Source organism: Pongo pygmaeus, chromosome 5 (assembly GCF_028885625.2).
Source record: "Pongo pygmaeus isolate AG05252 chromosome 5, NHGRI_mPonPyg2-v2.0_pri, whole genome shotgun sequence".
Classification (NCBI taxonomy): domain Eukaryota; kingdom Metazoa; phylum Chordata; class Mammalia; order Primates; family Hominidae; genus Pongo; species Pongo pygmaeus.
Genome location: NC_072378.2, coordinates 87171618 through 87193828, shown reverse-complemented (window position 1 = coordinate 87193828; position 22211 = coordinate 87171618). Strand labels below are relative to the sequence as shown.

The following is a 22211-nucleotide window of genomic DNA, read 5'->3' as shown; positions in this document are numbered from 1 at the left end:
GATTAAAGTAAGCCTCATGCAGATTTCGGTAATCAACATACCAATGAGCCTCACTGCTGTGAAAGCAGTTCATAGCTATTAATTTTTCAAGCTTACAAATGATTTATGCAGTGCTTTGGAAATCTATAAAGAACTTGATGAAATGCTTAAGAAAAAACCTCTAAAAAGAGTTCTTAATTATGACACCCTGCTACTCTTTCCAATCTTTTTGATTTCTTTTTGTTGACTTTTTAAAGACAAATCCCCCAAACTGTCGATCTGGAGAAAGAATTTCTTTTTCTGCCCATTTGATGCTCTTCATTGTTTAAACCAAATCTAGAAGAGAAACATTTGGCCTATTTGTGATTGTTAAAATGTGATACTATGAGGCTTGGCATACTGACTGATCAGGAACTACTTTATCTCTTTATCTCTAAGCACATCAGAAGGTGGGGTTTTCCATGCCATTTTAGTTAAACGACTGTCATGGCCAATAGAATTGGGAGGATATTACACTCTTACCGTCGAGGCTCTGAAACTGGGCCAGGAACTCCTCTATTCTCTTAGCTGTGCTGCCAAGGTGGTTTTCACAATAAGACTTAAAAACCTTGAAACATTTCTCAAGTATGGTCATCAGTTCATCCTTTGCCAACATCCTAGAACAGAGTCAGTGACAGGAAATGTAATATAACTAGAAAATTAACACTTAAAAAACATTTTATTTAATATACATATTAAATGTTTCTGCTCAGAAGATAAAAGAAATTCTTCATTAGTAGCTACCAACATTTTTTGGAGAGATTTTCCTCCATATATGTGACATTCAGAAGAATTCTTGAAGGGTTCTCATGATAAAGTTTAGCTTAGAAAATTTACAAAGGTCGGGATTCATAGTGTGGCTCTAACACTATGTTTGTAATATAGAACAAGGTTACTATATATCTCTGATCCTTGGTTCATTGTCTGTAAAATGGAAATAATAACTTGCTTATTTCACAGGTTAGACGGAGACTTAAAAATTAAATGAGAAGAAGCACTGGAAGACTCTAGCACAGTGCTTACCACACAGTAGGCATTTAATGATAGTTTTCCTTTCTTTTGATCTAAACGTACATATGAAATAAGAAATGTCTACAGAAGATATGACGTGCTAAATGTAAACCTATTTGAAAGAACCAAAATATTACACTCATTTCTCTAATTATCACCATTTAAACTATGCTTTACATCTCCTATGGGCTTCATAAACATCAGTCAGTAAACCCACTGAACTTTAAATGAAGTAGGCAATTCTAATTGTTATTTATAGCACAGGCAGAGTGGTTGAGTAGCTCATTCACAGCTATAGAAGAAATCTTTGTTAGAAATGGAGAGAAAATACAGATATTCTAAAGTTAGGATCTTGTTCTTGGAGTTTACAGAATTTCTCCACTAAGATCATACTCAGTAATGGCATCAAAAGGAATCAGACCAATATTAGGAATTTTTAAGCAGTGGCATTACACAAATATTCAAATTATTCTCAGCAAATGCATCTAAGTCATTAAAACTATGATGATTAAAAGTTCTAATATTCCCAGGTGCGGTGGCTCACACCTGTAATCCCAGCACTTTGGGAGGCCGAGGCGGGAGGATCATGAGGTCAGGAGATCGAGACCATCCTGGCTACCACGGTGAAACCTCGTCTCTACTAAAATTACAAAAAATTAGCCAGGCGTAGTGGCGGGCGCCTGTAGTCCCAGATACTCGGGAGGCTGAGGCAGGAGAATCGCTGGAACCGGGGAGCTGGAGGTTGCAGTGAGCTGAGATCACGCCACTGCACTCCAGCCTGGGCGACAGAGTGAGACTCAGTCTCAAAAAAAAAAAAAGTTCTAATATTAACCATGAAGTAACAGACAAATCCAGAATGTGGGCATTTTGCAATACAACTAATTCACTTATATTTGACATCTTTCATAATGAAAAAATGAGGAGAAATTGGTAACTTGGGAGAAAGAAACAAAGCTAAATAGACTATGATTACTGAGAAATTGAACTGGTTACTTCAACTAAAATTTAAACCCCCAACAACAACAAAAAGTAGACAACCACTAAATATGGCAATTGTTAAGGGTAGACCAAATAGTAAATTTCCACAGAGTTTTTTTAAAAGTATAAAACTTTATCTTCCTCTTTCTACAATAATTATCTAAGATATAATCTTTATCTGTGAAAGGCAGCTAACTGGTCAAGGAAAAATAAGCCAAGACATTTCATACTTGATTACATTTGAGATTTAAAATTTGTGGCTTTCTATTGCCCAGACAGAGTTATGAGAAGAAAGTTAACTCAAAGTCAGATACACTTGAACAATCTGTTAAACCTGACCTTTAGGCCTATTGAAGTAGCCAAGATCAGCATTTCCGGTGTCCAAGGAATCACCGGCACTGACTTGCTTGGAGGGGAAAGACAGATGAGGTACTGCTGGCAGAAGATCTAACCCAAGTTAGCAGCACGTGAAGGATTAGCTTCCCAGGATAGGGGCAGCAACAGCTCTTGTCCACTTTGAGCTCCAAATAACTGAATATCAAGGAAGGCCAAATCTAGCCTATTATCCAGGAGACCAAAAAAGGGGGCATTATTTCATATAACTTTGGAAGCAAACTTCATTAGTCATAACTCTTAATGTGTCACTTGATTGGAGAAGGTACTCAGATGTAAACTGCCAGGGATTCAAATAGCTATTAGTCCTCTTATTCTTTTATTTATTTATTTATTTTGAGATGGAGTTTTGATCTTGTTGCTCAGGCTAGGGTGCAATGGCATGATCTCGGCTCACCGCAACCTCTGCCTCCCAGGTTCAAGCGATTCTCCTGCCTTAACCTCCCGAGTAGCTGTGATTACAGGCATGCACCACCATGCCCAGCTAATTTTGTATTTTTAGTAGAGGCAGGGTTTCACCATATTGGTCAGGCTAGTCTCGAACTCCTGAACTCAGGTGATCCGCCCACCTCGGCCTCCCAAAGTCCTGGGATTATAGGCGTGAGCCACCGCACCCGGTCTAGTCCTCTTATTCTTAGCCAAAGATTATGTTTTGCTCCCAGAGCAGAAAGATCTTACACTTTCTCAAGTATTCTCTCGTTTAATGTAAAATGACAAGACTTGAGGTAAGGCTGATTAGAAATAATAACTTAACCAACCCCAATAAAGTCATTATTTAAAATTTTTTTTCCAGTAAAATTATACACACACAGAATCAATGCTGCCTGCTATCATCACTATTATTCAGCATCATTCTGGAGTCTAGATGCTACCATAAATTAAGAAAAATAAATGGTATAAATGTTAAGAAGGAGGATGAAATTAATCATTTCATATGATGTGACTGTAAAGTTAGAAAATCTAAGAACTGTAAATAAAATAGAGAGTGTAAAAGAGCTGGGCGTGGTGGCTCATACCTATAATCCCAGCACTTTGGGAGGCCGATGGGAAGATCACTTGAGCCCAGATGTTTGAGACCAGCCTGGGCAACAAAGTGAGACCCTCATTTCTACAAAAAATAGAAAAACTTAGCTCAGCCTGGTGGCACACACTTGTAGTCCCAGCTACTCAGGAAGCTGAAGTATGAAGACTGCTTCAGCCTGGGAGGTCAAGGCTGCAGTAAGCCGTGATCATGCCATTGCACTCCAGCATGGGTAACAGAGACCCTCTCTCAAAAAAAAAAAAAAAGACAGTGTAAAAAAGTGAGTGAATAAAAGATATATATGCATGCATATATACATATCCATATAATGTAATCAATACCTTATATTAAACTACATAATGAAAAAAAGCCCACGTTCAAAATGGTAACAAAACCTACTGAATACACAGCAATACACATTATAATACATGGGTACAACCTATATTAAAAAAGAAAGCCCTGAATAAATGAATAGACAATTTAACACTCAATATTGTAAAGATACAAATCTTTCCAAATTAATCGATATTCTTAACAGTTTGAAACAAAATTACAGAGGGTAAATTTTATTTTTATTTTTATTTGAGATGGAGTTTTGCTCTTGTTGCCCAGGCTGGAGTGCAATGGTGCGATCTCGACTCACCGCAACCTCTGCCTCTTGGGCTCAGGCGATTCTCCTGTCTCAGCCTCCCAAGTAGCTGGAATTACAGGCGTGCACCACCACGCCCGGCTAATTTTGTATTTTTAGTAGAGACAGGGTTTCTCCATGCTGGTCAGGCTGGTCAGGCTGGTCTTGAACTCCTAACCTCAGGTGATCTGCCCGCCTCGGCCTCTCAAAGTGCTGGGATTACAGTTGTGAGCCATAGCGCCTGGCCATAAATTTTAAAAACTAATAAAATTATTCTAAAATGTATCTAGAATAATTGTTCTAAAAAACAGGAACAATGTGTGTACACTTGAGTGTGTATGGTAGGGCTGTAAATATATTAAACAGTGTTAAGCTATGGTGATTAAAATTGATGGTACTTGGGAACAGACAGGTCAACAGAAGAGAATGAGTTCAGAAAGAGATCTAGGTGTACATGGGTGTTTGTTATGTCACAGGGATAGCATTTCAAATCAGTGGGGGAAAAGATATTGGGTATCAGAATTAACTATTTTAAAAAAACAGGTCACTATCTCGCCTTATACACAAAAATGCATTTCAGAGAGAATAAAAATGTAAGTACGGTCTGGGAGCAGGGAAAAAGAACTAGCTCATCAACCATAAAATACTAGAAGAAAATCAATAAAGATATTTAAGCCCGATAATATCCAGCAGCAGCAAGAGTGTAGGGAAATACACACTGGTACATGGTTGGTGTGAGTGTACACTGTACAACAATGTTTATATTTTAGACTCAATATGTTTACATCTACCTTTGTTTTGTGGAAATAGTTATACAAATATACAGACTTACCACTGCTCATGATTATTGTTTGTAATAGTGAAGAATTAGAAACAATCTAAATATATATCAAAAAAGGGTCTGATTAAATAAAAAGCACTTTAAAAACATGATATTATATAGTGATGAGAAACAATGAGGTAGGGCAATATGTAATACTAATGATGACAGCTAACATTTATACCCACATATGTGTATCAAGTGTCATTTGATACAATACAATGTAAATACTATTATTATTCCCATGTTAGAGATGAGAAAACAAAGGCACAGAGAACTTAAGTAAACTTGTCCAGAATCCAATAGCTGGTAATTGGCAAAGCTGGGGTTTGAACCTGGACAGTTCAGCTTGACATCCATGCTCTTACCGAGCATGCTATATTGCATCTCAAAACATGGCATCTGTGGTAGATTAGGCACAAACCAAAATAACCACCACAACAAAAACAAAACAAATACAAAAAAACAAAAAATGCAAGTGTGGAACACCATATATAGTATTATTTAATATACATTTGTGTGTGGAAAAATATCTGAAGTGCAAATAGCTAACAGTGGATGACTGGTTTTCGAAGTTATATAATACAAGGGGTAATATCAGAAAAATACTTACTTTTTCACTTAGATTATTAGAATGACTACAGCAAGCACTTTTTTTTTGGTATTGTTTTGTTTTGTTTTTGAGGCGGAGTCTTGCTCTGTTGCCAGGCTGGAGTGCAGTGGCGCAGTCTCTGCTCACTACAACCTCTGCCTCCCGGGTTCAGGCAATTCTCATCCTTTAGCCTCCCGAGTAGCTGGGACTACAGGCGCATGCCACCATGCCTGGCTAATTTTTTGCATTTTTAGTAGAGAGGGGGTTTCACCATATTGGCCAGGCTGGTCTTGAACTCCTGGCCTCAAGTGATCTGCCTGCCTCGGCCTCCCAAAGTGCTGGGATTACAGGCATGAGCCACTGCGGCCATCAAAGCACTTTGGATAAACCAAACCTAACTGAAGAAGATCACTTGAAAACAACTACAAAATATTTAGCTTATTCCAAAAAAGTATGTTTATATATAGCACCTCGAATAAAAAATTAAGGATTGAGTCTAGCTATCAGACAAGCATTTTTCAAACTGGGTTTCAACTCCTTTGTCAGTCATGAACCAATCATTCAAGAGATATTTATTGAATGCACACTATATACTAGGCACTGTTCTGGGCATTTGAGGTACACCTTATTGAATCAAAAATCACTGTCCTCACAGAACTCACCTTCTAGTGGGAGAGCTGAGAGAAGCGCAGACACTAAACACTATCTATCTATATCATATATACGATATATGCGTTAAAAACTGATAAATGTTATGGAAAAATACTGAACGGAATAAGCGGAGAGCCATGGGAGGGGGAAGCTTTCAATTTTTAAATGGTTAGGGCCTCATTGAAAAGATGACATTTGATCAAGTACGTAAAGGAGGAAAGGAAGTTAGCCATACAAATATCCAGAAGAGCTTTTCCTGGTAGACAGAACAACGGGTGCAAAGGTTCCATAGTGGGCATATCTGGAATATTCAAGAAAACAAGGAGGCCAAGATGTCTGAAATGGAGAGAGAAAATGAGCAGTAATCAGAGAGAGGCCATGTCGGGAGAGGAGGGGGGCGGTCACGTAGTGTCACTGTATACGGCTTTTACTCTGAGTGAAATGGGGAGTTAACGGAGGGTTTTGAGCAAAGGAGTAACATTATCTGAAATATTTTAAAAGGACTATTCTGACTGCTACTTTGAGAATAACCTGTAGGGGAGCAGAAAAACCAGAAAGGAGGCTACTGCAATAATCCAGGTGAGCAACGACGATGACTTGGACTATGGTGGTACAAGCGAAGAAAGGTGGCAAGAAGAGTCCTGATTCTGGATAAATTATGAAGGCAGAGCCCAGGCTTTTGGTTTGAAAAATCAGAATGATAAAGAGACAGTAAGAAAAGGATAGATTTCAGGGGAAGATCAGTTCAGTTTTGGGTATGTTAACTTTGAGGTGTGTATTGGATATCTAAGTGGAAGTATTAAATAGGACATAAATGGACGTAACAGCCTGGCACTCAGGAGAGAGGTATAGGCTTATGATTAAGCCCTGGGGCACTGTAATGTTAAGATGTCAGAGAGAAGAGAAAGCACTAAAGGAGAATGTGAAGGAGCATGTACTGAGGTAGGAGAAAAACCAAGAAAGTCCTAGAAATCCATTAAGAAAGGAGTGATGAACTGTTGTCAAATGCTGATAACAGGTTAATGCTAGATTTAGGAACACGGAGGTCACTGGTGACTTTGATCAAACTAGTTGTGATGTAGAGCACAAACCTAATTGTAATCAGTTAAAGAGAGAATGGGAGAAGAATTAGAGACAGTGAGACAATGCTTTCCAATTTTGGTGCATTCCAAATAACATTCTGTTTTAAAATAAAGAGAATAAAATTGTAAAGAAAATAGCAGAACTAAAAAGTTTGAAAGCCACCATGTGAGATTAAAGAGAAATAAAAAAAAAAGTCTAAGATAGGTCACATTAATGCCACAAAAGAGCGATTTATCTTTATCCAACTTGATTAAGAAATAATTACTTCACAATTGGCAGAGCACGGTAGCTCACACCTGTAATCCCAGCACTTTGGGAGGCCGAGGCGGGTGGATCACGAGGTCAGGAGATCGAGACCATCCTGGCTAACACAGTGAAACCCCATCTCTACTAAAAATACAAAAAATTAGCCGAGCTTGGTGGCGGGCGCCTGTAGTCCCAGCTACTCAGGAGGCTGAGGCAGGAGAATGACGTGAACCTGGGAGGCGGAGCTTGCAGTGAGCTGAGATTACGCCACTGCACTCCAGCCTGGGCAACAGAGCAAGACTCCGCCTCAAAAAAAAAAAAAAAAAAAAAAGAAAAGAAATAATTATTTCACTGTCAGGTAAATGGCCCAAAAAATGCCTGTGATATCTAATGTACTAAAAGCTTTATAAGGTAATCTGTCACAGGAGTTGAGAAAAACAATAAAGGCTTTATAGATTGTCATTTTTTAAAGAAGTTTTCTTAACTAAGAAAGAGAATCATTAAGCAATCATTAAAAGCAATCATTCTGCAGGGCAATGGAGTATTCTGCTTCATCATACAGAAAGCCAATAATTTCTGGTTAAGTACTAATTATATAAATGTCTGATTATAAGAACAGGCTACAAGGAAAAACTGGCCAATCCATGGCTAATGAAAACATCTTTTGCCTGACGAGTTTTCAAATTCTAAACAGACATTACCATTACCAGCCAGTTTTGAAAAATACTCAGAACTCAAACTTGCAAATGTATATATATCAATGAAGGCTGGAAGTTAAGGAAACAAAACAAAACAAAACAAAAAAGCACGTAAAAATAATAAAAACATGTAAAAAAATTAAAAAGCACATAAAAATAAATTGTCTTATTCGAAGACTAACACAACAAAGCAATTATGTAGGATGATAACAATGAAACAGAAACCAAAAGTATGTGCATCGCCTCCTAAGCCTTGATATTTCATATTAGGTGCCACTTCCTAGAGAAGCTGTCCAACCCCACAAATGGAGGTTAACTGTCCAGTCTACTGGTTCCTCAGCACCCTAGCCCTGACCCATCACAGCTCTTACTACTCTGTATTGTAGCTCTCTACTGTTCACGTCAATGATTTGACCAAAATTCTGTATAGGTAAGGACCAGGGTTATCTTTGTCATCTGATCAGTGGTTTCAAAAATGAAGCATTTAAAAAACCCTTTTTTTTAATGGATGGGCAAAGCAATAACCATGCAATAATTAATAATTTCCTAACCTAATGCCTTAGTGAAGAATACTTTTTCTAAAGGGAACAGTTCTCAAACTGGTTCATCCTGGGAAGCACCTGGAAGTCATGATGCCCTTTGTGGGATGCCATACTTTTTTGTGGAATACATCAAAAAGAATAAATTTAATTCATCACATGGTGAGAAGCAACTTGAGTAAGTTCAAATATACACATACTTTATTGATGCAATTTTTTTTTTTTTTTGGATGGAGTCTCGCTTTGTCACCCAACCTAGAGTGCAATGGCACAATCTCAGCTCACTGCAACCTCCACCTCCCAGGTTCAACTGATTCTCCCACCTCAGTCTCCAGAGTAGCTGGAATTATAGGCACACGCCACCACGCCAGGCTAATTTTTGTATTTTTGGTAGAGACGGGGTTTCGCCATGTTAGCCAGGCTGGCTAACTCCTGCAACCTCCACCTCCCGATTCAAGCAATTCTCCTGCCTCAGCCTCCCTCGTAGCTGGGACTATAGGCGTGTGCCACCACGCCCGGCTAATTTTTGTATTTTTAGTAGAGACAGGATTTCACTATTTTGGCCAGGCTGGTCTCCTGAACTCAGGTGATCCTCCTGCCTCGGCCTCCCAAAGTGCTGGGATTACAGGCATGAGCCACCATGCCTGGCCTATTGATATAATTTTTAAAAGTACAGTCAGCCATCTGTATCTGTGGGTCCCACATTGGTGGATTCAATCAACCTTGGATTGAAAATATTTTTGGGGGTAGGAGAGACTGTATAGAACATGTACAGACTTTTTTCTTGTCATTATTTTCTAAACAATACAATGTAACTATTTATATAGCATTTATATTGTATTAAGTATTATAAGTAAAGTAGAGATTATTTAAAATATATGGGAGGATATATGCACAGGTTATATGCAAACACTATATATCATTTCATATATGGAACTTATGGTGTCCTCTTAAAACCAATCCCCCACAGACAGTGATGGATGACTGTATAACTCTGAGTTCACAAGAAAGAAAGAAAAGAGCTGTCAAAATTTGATGAGTTATTTCTGAGTTTTTAAAATTAATATTTCTTAGTTATCTGTTCATTTTGCTAACAGAAAAGTGACAGTAGGCAGTAAATGTTTAATAAAGAAAAACAAAATACAAATTCAGATCTTTTTTTCTGTTTACTGTGATAAAAACCATTAGCTCACTATTAGCGGAATACCTCAGTCCAGTTTTCGAGCCAATTTGAGATAACTGCCTACAGCCATTCAGCTTCTCCACAAATAAAGACTTTTCCTTTGATGGCTTCATTGCTTTCCTCAAAAGTTTCCCCTCCCCCTGCTTTTTTTTTTTTTAACCTCTCCCCTTATTTTCTAGAAGTATTTCTCAAAGTATAGTTCCTGGGCCATCTGTCTGAATGTGCCAGAGTGCTTGTTAAATGCAAATTCCTGCTGAAACACCATACCAGCGTTCCCAACAGAAGCTCTGGGGAAAGAGCTGAAATGATTAATATCTCAGCTAATTCTCTGACCTCCTGATCAGCCCGCCTCCCTGCTGGGATTACAGGCGTGAGCCACCTAGCTAGGCCATATCTCAGCTAATTCTTATGCACATTGAAGCCTGGAAACCATTACACAAAAAACAGTGACTCTCAATATCTTTTGTTTCAAAGAGAGCTTTAACAATTCTGCCCCAAGCCTGATTTCATCATCTGTAAGCCTACAGATAATTGTGAAGGCCCTGATGTGATGCAAATTCAGGATTGGCAATTCCTTTTCTAAAATAAAGAAATTATATTATATCATTTTATTTATATTTATTTTTTATTTTATTTTTATTTTTTATTTATTTATCTTTTTTGAGATGGAGTTTCTCTCTGTCGCCCAGGCTGGAGTGCAGTGGAGCGATCTCGGCTCACTGCAAGCTCCGCCTCCTGGGTTCACGCCATTCTCCTGCCTCAGACTCCAGAGTAGCTGGGACTACAGGCGTCTGCCATCACGCCCCGCTAATTTTTTGTATTTTTAGTAGAGACGGGGTTTCACCGTGTTAGCCAGGATGGTCTCAATCTCCTGACCTCGTGATCCGCCCGCCTCGGCCTCCCAAAGTGCTGGGATTACAGGCGTGAGCCACAGTGCCCAGCCATTTATTTCTTTATTTTTCATTTTATTTATTTATTTTTGGGATGGAGTCTCGCTCTGTTGTCCAGGCTGGAGTGCAGTGGCATGATCTTGGTTCACTGCAACCTCTGCCTCCCGGATTCAATCGATTCTCCTGCCTCAGCCTCCTGAGTAGCCGGGATTACAGGCATGCGCCACACTAATTTTTGTATTTTTAGTAGAGATGGGGTTTCACCATGTTGGCCAGGCTGGTCTCAAACTCCTGACCTCAGGTGATCCACCCACCTCGGCCTCCCAAAGTGCTTGGATTACAGGCGTCAGCCACTATGCTCGGCCTATTTATTATTTTTTTTGAGACAGGGTTTCACTCTGTTGCCCAAGCTGGAGTACAGTGGTACAATCACAGCTCACGGCAGCCTCAACCTCCTGGGCTGAAGTGATCTTCCTGCCTCAGCCTCCAAGTATCTTGGACTATAGGCATGCACCACCACGCTCATATACTTTTTGCATTTTTTTGTAGAGATGGGGTTTCTCCATGTTGCCTAGGGCCAGTCTTTAACTCCTGGGCTCAAGTGATCTGCCTGCCTTGACTTCCCAAGTGCTCTAATTCATAGGTGTGAGCCACCATGCCTGCCAGAAATTATATTTTAATGATGCAGTCTCATAAAGCTCTTGGATGGATAAATCTACATCGTCATAAGTTAGATTATTAGGAAGCTTATCATAGATTGTGGAGCTGTGTCATTTTTCCTAAGTAGATCTTTAAATATCACCTAAAGTTGATCTGCAAAGTCAGGAAATAACGCATTACCTAGAGTCCAAATTTCTAGTCTCTTTGAACTAAGCTGAAGTGATCAAATGTTAATATCATTATTCAGGTCATGTTTTTATTTTATTTTATTTTTTTACTCAATGAAAGCTGAGCTGACCTGCTAATATATTACTGTTTAAGTCAAAAGCCTTACTCAGAAATTAGAATAATTCCTTTAGCCTAAGGTAAATTCCTCCAGCTATCAATCACCTTCGATTTGTAAGTCTGTTTCTTTGCAAGCTCATAAGGTTACATTTAGGATAAACAGACTACACACCGTGGCTCCTTTCGTTTATGTCTGTGTCGTGTGCCAATATGACTAGTGTCAGGATGGGGGAGGAGGGTATCTGAGTCCACAGAAGCTTGCTCTGCTGGTTTAAAATTTTGGATACACTCTGAACATGTACTACTGGCCACAAAACCATAAATTTCCTTTTATTACCACCTCTAAGTAACTGGAATAGGGTTGAAAGAGTTTCAGCTCTGTCAACTGTAGAAAAGTCAATGTTTCTGGCCTTGGTTTCCTCATTTGAAAGAAAATGGAATAACTGTAGATGAGTAATTCTCAATTGATGAGGTAGGGGACATAAATTCCCCTAAGAAGTGGGGCACACTTTTCATTATCCCCAATCCAAGAATCCACTGCTACTGGTACGAGAGTGTAGTACTCTTCAGGTCTGTCTGATCCAACATACTCCTTTAAGCTGAGGCTCTGATTTTTTTTTTTTTTTTGAGATGGAGTCTCGCTTGGTTGCCCAGGCTGGAATGCAATGGCAAGGTCTCGGCTCACTGCAACCTCTGCCTCCCAGCTTCAAGTGATTCTCCTGCCTCAGCCTCCCGAGTAGCTGGGATTAGAGGTGCCTGCCACCACGCCTGGCTAATTTTTTGTATTTTTAGTAGAGACGGGGTTTCACCATGTTGGTCAGGCTGGTCTCGAACTCCTGATCTCCTGATCTTGTGATCTGCCCCCCCCTTGGCCTCCCAAAGCACTGGGATTACAGGCTTGAGCCACCACACCCAGCTGGCTCTGATTTACAATAACCCTTAAAACCTTATTAATGCAAGGTTCTGTGAATTTTAAAAATATGAAAAATTACTGGCCTAGCATTTGATTTCTAGATGGGTGTTCAGAAATTTTCTCCAATAGAGGGGTAAAATTTTCTTCTTACAGTCTTTCACATCTGATAAGGAAAAACAGTTGTACTTACCTAGCTCACTGCTGGGTTAGCATCATTTGTTACTACTTTCTGTTCCCAAATGGCTTTTTAATGGAAACGTATCCTTATATAATGACACAGGGTTGAGTGAAAAATTAACCTACTCATATCCCATATAGGGATGTGGTCTTCATACTCCAAGAGTTGACTGAGCAAGGAAAGGCAGAACATATGCAGAACCACTGAGCTCATGTCAAATAACAGCATATATTATAAATGAACACTTGCATACTCCCCACACATGAATGTCTGTTGCATACATTTAAAAAATAACTGTGATATAAAATTATATGTCTTTTTCCACTAATAAATATGTGACATAAACATTCTCCCACATTATTACAAAGTCACTGTAAATATGTTTTAAATGGTCACCAGATATTTCTTCAAGTAGATGACATATTGTTTGTTTTATTTTCCAGGTTTCAACAGTTTTATTGGGAGGTTTTGTTTTCTGTGAAATACACTAGAGGCTGAAGAAGGGGACACATTCCCTTTACACGATAAGGGTTTCCCACCACTAAAGAAAAGGCATGAGGCGTGACATACTGGGGTTTGAATCCGCCTCCTTCTGCTTTGCTCACATTTCTTTTTTTCTCTTTCTTTTATATGTATATTTTTGAGACGAAATCTCACTGTCACCCAGGCTGGAGTGAAGTGGTGCGATCTCAGCAAAGGGCAACCTTTGCCTCCCAAGCTCAAGTGATCCTCCCACCTCAGCCTCCAAGGATGGGACCACAGATGTGCACCACCAGGCCAGGCTAATTTTTTTTTTTTTTTGTATTTTTGGCAGAGAGGGGGTTTCACCATGTTACCCAGGCTGGTCTCAAACTCCTGAGCTCAAGTGATCCGCCCACCTTGGCCTCCCAAAGTGCTGGGATTACAGGCGTAAGCCACTGTGCCTGGCCTCTTCTTTCTCAAAAAGTATCACAGAACACAAACACAAAGGCAAGAAATAAAAACAGCAAGATCAACTTCCAACAGGGCCACACCCACGCCTTGTCCCACTCCCCAGGCTGGGTCAGGCCTGGGAGGGGCTGGGGCAGCTACTTACTCTACAGTCCCCAGGCCGCACGAGAAGGCTGCAGGCTCAGAAGGGGTGGGACTAAATTAATAAATTAGAATAAATTAAGGGGGAGGAATGCAACTTTGTGCTGGGAGGGCCCCTTCTCTCTAACATGCAAGAGAGTTGTTGGGGGAAGGTAGGAGGCATCGCCAAAGGCCACTATGGTGGGGGTAAGAGCAGCAGAGGCAGAAGTCACCTTTTCTTCCATGTTCTTCCCAAACAAAGCAGAAGAATTAGGGGTAGAGGGATGTCTACAGCCATACTACCCTGAATGGGCTGGATCTCATCTGATCTGTGGTTATTTAAACATGTCAGCTTCCACATACAGATTGAGTATCCCTTATCTGAAATGCTTGGGACCAGAAGTGTTCTGCATTTTGGATTTTTTCAGATTTTGGAATATTTGCCATATGTGCATAATGAGATTATCTTGAGAATGGGATGCATGTCTAAACACAAAATTCATTTATGTTTCAAATATACCTTCTACACACAGCTTGAAAGTAATTTCATACAATAATTTAAATAATTTTCTGCATGAAACAAGGTACACCGAATCATCAGAAAGCAAAGGTGTCACTATCTCAGCCAACTAGATGGACAATCAATCTGTAGTTGCTTGGTATCCCCATCATTACTGACTCTTGAATTCATATGCAACCATTTTCTTACACTTATTCACATATAAGTACTTAATGCTTAGAAAACAGGACACACCATTGGTACAGTGAAAAAATAATGTGTTAAGTGTAACTAAGTAATACCCATATCAGTGTTAAACAACAGCAACAAACTATGGCAAGCTGAATAAATTGTGGTGTGCCTCTGTTTTGCTGCAACCCATTTCATGAGGTCAGGTGTGGAATTTTCCATTTGTGGTATCACAAGTGCTCATAAAGTTTTGAAATTTGAAGTGTTTCAAATTTTAGAGGACTTTGAATTTCAGATTTTCAGATTAGAGACGCTCAATCTGTAAAAAGCATTTTTTCTTGAAAAATCATTTAAGCTGATTCTTACAAAAAATTTCAAATAAGAAATTTAATTAGATTATGTTTCTAATAGTACCTTAGCAGTTATTCTTTCCAAAGCATCATTCAGGGATCATGTTAGTCTTTTCTCTCATGAGTTAAATAAAATTTCAAGACAGGTGATGAGAATGGTCTCAAGTTCAGGTGATGCCTATTGAGAATGCCTTAACTAAAAAGCGTCCCTGACTTCTGGTCTATATCAAATCTGTACAAAGGAGAAAAGGCTGATTCCAGCCCAGAGGTTCCCTCATTCCTTTCCTCTTTTATAGAACCCAGACTCCTGCCTGTCCTTGCTGTAGGTATTATATTTGACCCGTAGTACTCTTTACATTGCTTTGCTTTTGACCGCCCATGTTTCTGACCTCAGCTTAGCAAAATGAAATCTCACTTTCTATTTTTCGCTTCTGCTGTACTCAGATCTCCAAATCCATATTTTAGATCTTGGCAAAGAATAGCAGAAGGTATAACAGCTTTGAAGTCAGACCTGGAGTAGAACCCTGGTTCCCTCAGCAGCTAGGTGATCTCAGGCAAGTCACTTAATCCCTGTGTGTGTTTCAGATTCCTCAGGGGGTAAAGTGTGCCTAATAATATCTACCATAAAGGTATATTAAGAGTTTTAGATTGGAAAATGTACTGAGAGTGCCTAACAAAGTGCCTTGCACACAGCAAGCCTTCAATAAGTGATGGTTACTGCTATCACCATTACTACTGCTGCTCATGTTTCCTTACCCTACTTTGGAACTGGTATTCTTGGTTCTTGACTGTACCCTAAGACAACTGGTGTTGGGAGGTTCAGAACAAAAAGAACAAGTTCCTCCTTGACAAAAGAATCTATGAATTTGGGAACACCTCACTGGAGAAGGAAGACAATTACTAATCACAAAGCTTAAAAGAGAAAATCCTGAAAGAATCAACTGGGTATATAAGATAGATATATTTACTTGAATAGAAAGCAAAATAAGTCTCAGAAATACTATAGTTGACATAAGCTTATAAATACTTTTTTGGTTTCCTTATGGGTAAAAAAAAGAAAAAAGAAATCTTATTGGGATTTCAAAAAATGAAATAAAACACAGCTTTTCAGTGGCAATCTAGTTTCCATGGGGAGGTATTTTTCCAGATAGCATGAAATTCATTTTCTATCTTAAGCTGCACCTGCTATATCACTAATATTTGTATTATTAAGTCTCTGGACTTAAAGTGCTTTCAGTGTGAATTTTCCTCCTACTGTGCCCATCTGTTCTTTTCTTATGGGCCCAGAGGAAAGCAAGACTTAATAAATATTCAGTTTTCAGACTTCTTTAAAATATTTTTATATAAGCATTTACAACCTCTGAGGAAAACTATAAAACTGTTTGGCGAAACTTAGCTCACATGTGATTTCCCCTTATAACTATCCAAGTGTCTTTTTTTTATGTAAGACTAAAAAGTAACTATAAATATAAGAAGTGAAACCAAGGAATATGAATAATAACTTTAACACTAAGATATCTTATTTACTTGTATATTATTAGATAAATAATTTATGAATTAGACAATGTTAAGGTGGGGGAAGGCACCAAGGCCACTGCCTACTCCTTGCTGCTCCTAATCAAGGTCAGCTGTGACCACTGGGTACATATCACCCAATGATGCTCTTCCTCCATTCAAGCAGGTTGGGGACAGGCTGACCTCACTTTTCATGACTTGCTTTCCCTGTCATGATGTAAAGTTGGCTGGATTCAAATGATCCATATCTAAGCTCTCTTAGGGTAGTGTCAGTATTTAACTAAACAATCATGGATTTTCCTTTAAAAACCACAGTTCAAATGCGAGGTTAAACCAGCAAAGAAATGGATAGTTGCTATATTAAAAACATCATAAGCTACATGGATAAATTCAAGATATATGCAAATATTCTTAGACGCAACATGGCTATTTATGAAACTTTTTGGCAGGCAGGGTTCTAGAGGAAGGTGCTACTTACTAGCAGGCTTATAGCAGACAAAAACAGAAAAACAAGAAAAAACAAAACTACCTCAGCAGCTGCAAGACTGATGCATACTCCTCTGAATCCCATATGTTCTTTTCTAAACATGTACAGTACAACTCTCTGATCTGTAAGTGAACAACACATTTGTGAGGAACCAAAAGTGTATACACACTACTAGTTTGACAAAATCATTTCTGGTCAACACAAAAAAAATTAATGTTATTAAAAGTCATTTTCTTTAGATTATAATAGACTTGGCATATATCTCATGGATCAGGCTTTACAAGAATGCAATTTATGGCTGGGCGCGGTGGCTCACGCCTGTAATCCCAGCACTTTCGGAGGCCGAGGCGGGCGGATCATGAGGTCAGGCGATTGAGACCATCCTGGCTAACACGGTGAAACCCCGTCTCTACTAAAAATACAAAAAATTAGCCGGGCGTCTGTAGTCCCAGCTACTTGGGAGACTGAGGCAGGAGAATGGTGTGAACCCGGGAGGCGGAGCTTGCAGTGAGCCGAGATTGTGCCACTGCACTCCAACCTGGGTGACAGAGCGAGACTCTGTCTCAAAAAAAAAAAAAAAAAAAAAGCAATTTACATAAAAGTAAAATGAGACTATACTGAGATTGGTTGATATCAGTGGTCATTTTAAAATAAGAAACTGATAAAGGAAAAATGAGAAAAAGAGGCTCATTTAAGGCTCAATGGCAAAAATCACTTCATGAACAAATCATTCTTTTTTTTTAGACGGAGTCTCACTCTGTCATCCAGGCTGGAGTGCAGTGATCTCAGCTCAATGCAACCTCCACCTCCCAGGCTCAAGCCATCCTCCTGCCTCAGCCTCCCTCATAGCTGGGACTACAGGAGTGTGCCACCACGCTGGGCTAATTTTTGTATTTTTAGTAGAGACAAGGTTTCACCATGTTGGCCAGGCCGTTCTCGAATTGCTGACCTCAGGCGAACCACCTGCCTTGGCTTCCCAAAGTGCTGGGATTACAGGCGTGAGTCACTGCACCCAGCCAACAAGTCATTCTTACATACTGGTATTTGTTCTCCAAAGCTTTGAGCTAAGATGATTTAGGAATATAGAATTCCTCTGATAAAATCTACTCTACAGATGGTTGATAAGTTTATGGAATAACATAAAGGCCAGCTGAGCATAATTTTTCAAGCAGCAGAAGTACTGCTTCTCTTTTTATTCTGGGTGTAGTGCAAGGTTAACCATCAAGCATTCTCAAACAGATTCCTTCTTCCATTAAGGGAAGAGAAACAGCTCTCTCAGCATAGGTGACATGGAAGTGTTAAAGAAGGAAAGTTCAAATGCCTTAGTACAAAAACATTGTAGGGGAAGCAACATCACCGGGATTCATATGGCTGTTTCTAGCTGTGGCCATCTGAACAAAAAAACAATTTCAATTACCAGTAATGTGTACGGCTGGAATGGATTTAGATTGTGTTCTAATTGTAAGGATTGGCTTCATTTCACATTCTGATGCCTGAATGCTACAAAAACCAAAGCAAGAAAATACTAACATTCCTACTTCATGGATTCCAAATGAGGAGGCTTGGATTACCTGTCGACCTAGTGGATACTTGGGAAGAGAAGAGGTGAACTTATGAAGACATCTCAAAACCAGGAAGTAATTCATATGATAAATATGCAGGTTTTCTAGTAATAATTGTGTTTCCTCCTAAAAATCACAGAATATATTATTAATATATAAGTCAGCTAATAAAAGAGCATAATAATACAATCTACTTCATGGCTATATAAAATTTCTGGAAAACTGACAAGAAGATTCAAAACTACAAATTAATTCATGAAAATTTGAAATACATATAAAATCCAGAATACAGGCTGAGCATTTCTGATTTAGTATCAAGTCTGGTGATACTTTACACATGCCAGAATTGATACTGTATTTTAATCTCCTGATAGCTCTAGCATTCCCACAATACTTTGGCCCCCAAAATTACAAGTATGCAAGAAAGCACCTTACGGGATGCTTGCCTGTGCCCATCACCTGGTGTGTGCCACAGCAAGGGAAGGTGCTTTATCCTCCACCTTGCTAGCATCAGAAGAGTGAGATCACCAGACAGAATGGTACCAACCTAATGAACTTGCTAAAGTTCCGCTTCTGTTGTATACTTTTCCTAAAGTACTGCTCAAGTGTGTTAGTGTGTTTGAAGGGGAAAATGAAAAGACTATGGCAGAAACACAAGTGATTCTAAAGAGTCCCTGCCTCTTGCTGAGATCTCCAATACTGGTTTTATTTGCTTCACCAATTAAGAAAAAAAAAAAAAGAATAAATAAATAAATAAATCTGAAGCCAACAAGCTTTATAATTTAGAATCTAGCAAGAATGATGACATGAGGGATAGTGTCTTAAGAAATCTATGCAGGTGTAGTGGCTCACGCCTGTAATCCCAGCACTTTGGAAGGCTGAGGCAGGAGGATAGCTTGAGCTTAGAAGTTTAAGACCTGGGTGAGCAACATAGTGAGACCCCATTTGTATAAAAATAAAAAACCCACAACCGAAAACTAGCCCTACTTGCCATATTAGGGATTTAGATACAGAAAAAAAAAGAAACCTATGGATGATTAATCTCACAAACCAGTTTCAAAAGGTTTTGTTGAGGGGAGAGAGATGTTTTCTAGAGCCTCCTGAAATAGTTTAGAAATGATTTTAAAACATTATATCCTATCATGTAATTTTCAGGCCTCAATTCCTTTTATAACCACTTACTCTGTAACATTTTCTTAAGAGGATTATCATCTGTGCCATGGTCTTCAATATTTTTCTCCTTTAAGAAGTCAAATAAAGGCTTTGCTGGGCTGTGTCTTTATTTCAGTAGTATCTTGCAGATACCCATTATTTTTAGTGGTCAACCATATAGAAAATAATTCAGATATCAATAAATTCAAGCAAATCTAACCTCTATAAAGCAATAAATATGATATATCTTCCTAAACACCAACTCACTTAGGAAATCAATTCCTTGGTCAACGATCTACGGGTCATTACCTGAAAGCACAGGGCAGATTAAAGAAAAGTTTTTAGCACCTAAATGTTTTCCCTCCCATTATTTGAATTGACTGGTAATTTCAAAATCTATGTCTCCTATCATAACAAAATCTAAATCTCCTATCATAACAAAAGTAGCCATAATCAAAAATTGTTCTAACCACCATTGGGAGGGTATACTTTAGTTCTAAACTTTAGCTTAGTTCTTTAGTTTTTTACTGTGAGCCATAACATACAGATGGCATAAAGACACTAATTACCTTGATGCGTGCTTAAATAGCTTTTAAACGGGGGGAATATTTTGAAGAAAATGAACTCTATTACTGAATAATCACACTGCATGCTACTTGTGCTACCTATTTTCTTTTGCCTTGTGGAATAGCTATGTGTACAAGTATCTGGGTGATGCAGCAGAAGTGAGTATCTTCATTCCATTTACTTGGATAAGGAGAGAAAAGAAATACTTTACCCACTATAGGGCAATACTGCATACTCAAGGAACATACTCGCCCTGGACTAAGTGTTCGATAAGGGATATAAACATGTTTTTCTCCTAGGTGGTCTCAGTTCCTTCATACTTTTCACTGTGTGGTGCATCCCTGTGCTGAGTAGAGTTCTAGTGTTTAAAAAATGTTTTGTTTTGCTTTAATCATTATTTTATTTTAAGACAAAAATAAAAATTTTAAGATGAAGTCTCACTCTCTGCTCACTGCAACCTCCACCTCCCAGGTTCAAGCGATTCTCCTGCCTCAGCCTCCTGAGTAGCTGGGATTACAGGTGCCTGCCACCATGCCCAGTTAACATTTTGTATTTTTAGTAGAGATGGGGTTTCACCATGTTGGCCAGGCTGGTCTTGATCTCCTGACCTCAAGTGATCCACCCACCTCAGCCTCCCAAAGTGCTGGGATTACAGGTGTGAGCCACCGTGACTGGCCTAAAAAATGTTTTGTATTGTATTGTTTTGTTTTGTTCCATACAACATGGCAGACTATATCATCTGGTGCTCAACTGAGGAAATGATGGTTGGTTCCAACAATGGGGAAAAAGACTGGCTATGATGGACTTAACGAATGAGAGAAGGTTTGCTGTACCTTTCTAAGGGATTTTTCAAGAGTAATTTTGACCATCCCAGATCTTCACCTTATGTGCTGACTTTAGAACCTAATCTCCACATAATAAAGATTTCATTGTTATTTATATGTGTTTTTTTTTTTTTTTTTTTTTTTTTGTTTGAGACGGAGTCTGGCTCTGTAGCCCAGGCTGGAGTGCAGTGGCGTGATCTCAGCTCACTGCTACCTCCGCCTCCCAGGCTCAAGCGGTTCTCCTGCCTCAGCCTCCTGAGTAGCTGGAATTACAGGTGCCTGCCACAATGCCCAGCTAATTTTTTGTATTTTTAGCAGAGACGGGGTTTCACTGTGTTGGCCAGGCTGGTCTCAAACTTCTGACCTCAAGTGATCTGCCCACCTTGGCCTCCCAAAGTGCTGGGATTAGACACTGCGTGAGACACTACACTCGGCCTTAAAACAATAATTCTTAATGTACTTATGGACACTATTTTACAAACTCAAACCTGTAAAAGGTTTTGATATATGAGAAAATTTTCGGGCCGGGCAGGGTGGCTCACGCCTGTAATCCCAGCACTTTGGGAGGTCAAGGCAGGTGGATCACCTGGGGTCAGAGTTCAAGACCAGCCTAGCCAACCTGGCAAAACCCCCTCTCTACTAAAAATACAAAAATTAGCTGGGTGTGGTGGCGGGCACCTGTAATCCCAGCTACTTGGGAGGCTGAGGCAGGAGAATCACTTGAACCTGGGAGGTGGAGGTTGCAGTGAGCCAAGATCACGCCGTTGCACTCCAGCCTGGGTGACAGAGTGAGACTCCATCTCAAAAAAAAATTTTCCATGTAATACATTACAGCAGCATCATACCATGTACATGTGAAAATAAAGCCTGTTAAAATATTAACCTGACTTTCCATTCATTAAATTTTCCTTCAGGCATTTTTTCTGCACACTAGTCATAGCTGTCACCATTTTGTTTCATAATTGTGTTTAGAATGATTCTTTTCTACAGAGATACACTTTGTCTAGGAATATGCATTATTTACTAAAGAGATATGCTTTCTCTGTTCTTTAAGCATGAAGACTTCTTAGTCTTTACTGATTTTTGACAAAGGAACAGAAATATTTCTCTGCTATAAGAAAAACAGGCATGGCATAGTGGCTCACGCCAATAATCCCAGCACTTTGGGAGGCCATAGCGGAAGGATCACTTGAGCCCAGGGGTTCAAGACCAGCTTGATAGTGAGCAAC

The 22211-nt window shown here is 39.2% G+C and overlaps 1 protein-coding gene across 10 annotated transcripts in view; it reads right to left on the bottom strand.

Annotated features, from left to right (window-relative positions):
• Positions 1 to 22211, bottom strand: part of ORC3 (origin recognition complex subunit 3) — a 76566-nt gene that overhangs the window by 13645 nt on the left and 40710 nt on the right. For all 10 annotated transcript variants that reach the window (XM_054491503.2, XM_054491500.2, XM_054491504.2 and 7 more), the window contains 3 exons: positions 18449 to 18565; positions 16920 to 16999; positions 502 to 635 (listed from right to left, as the gene is read on the bottom strand). In XM_054491503.2, the coding sequence (XP_054347478.1) occupies positions 502 to 635; positions 16920 to 16999; positions 18449 to 18565 (331 nt within the window). The remainder of the gene's footprint in view (positions 1 to 501; positions 636 to 16919; positions 17000 to 18448; positions 18566 to 22211) is intronic.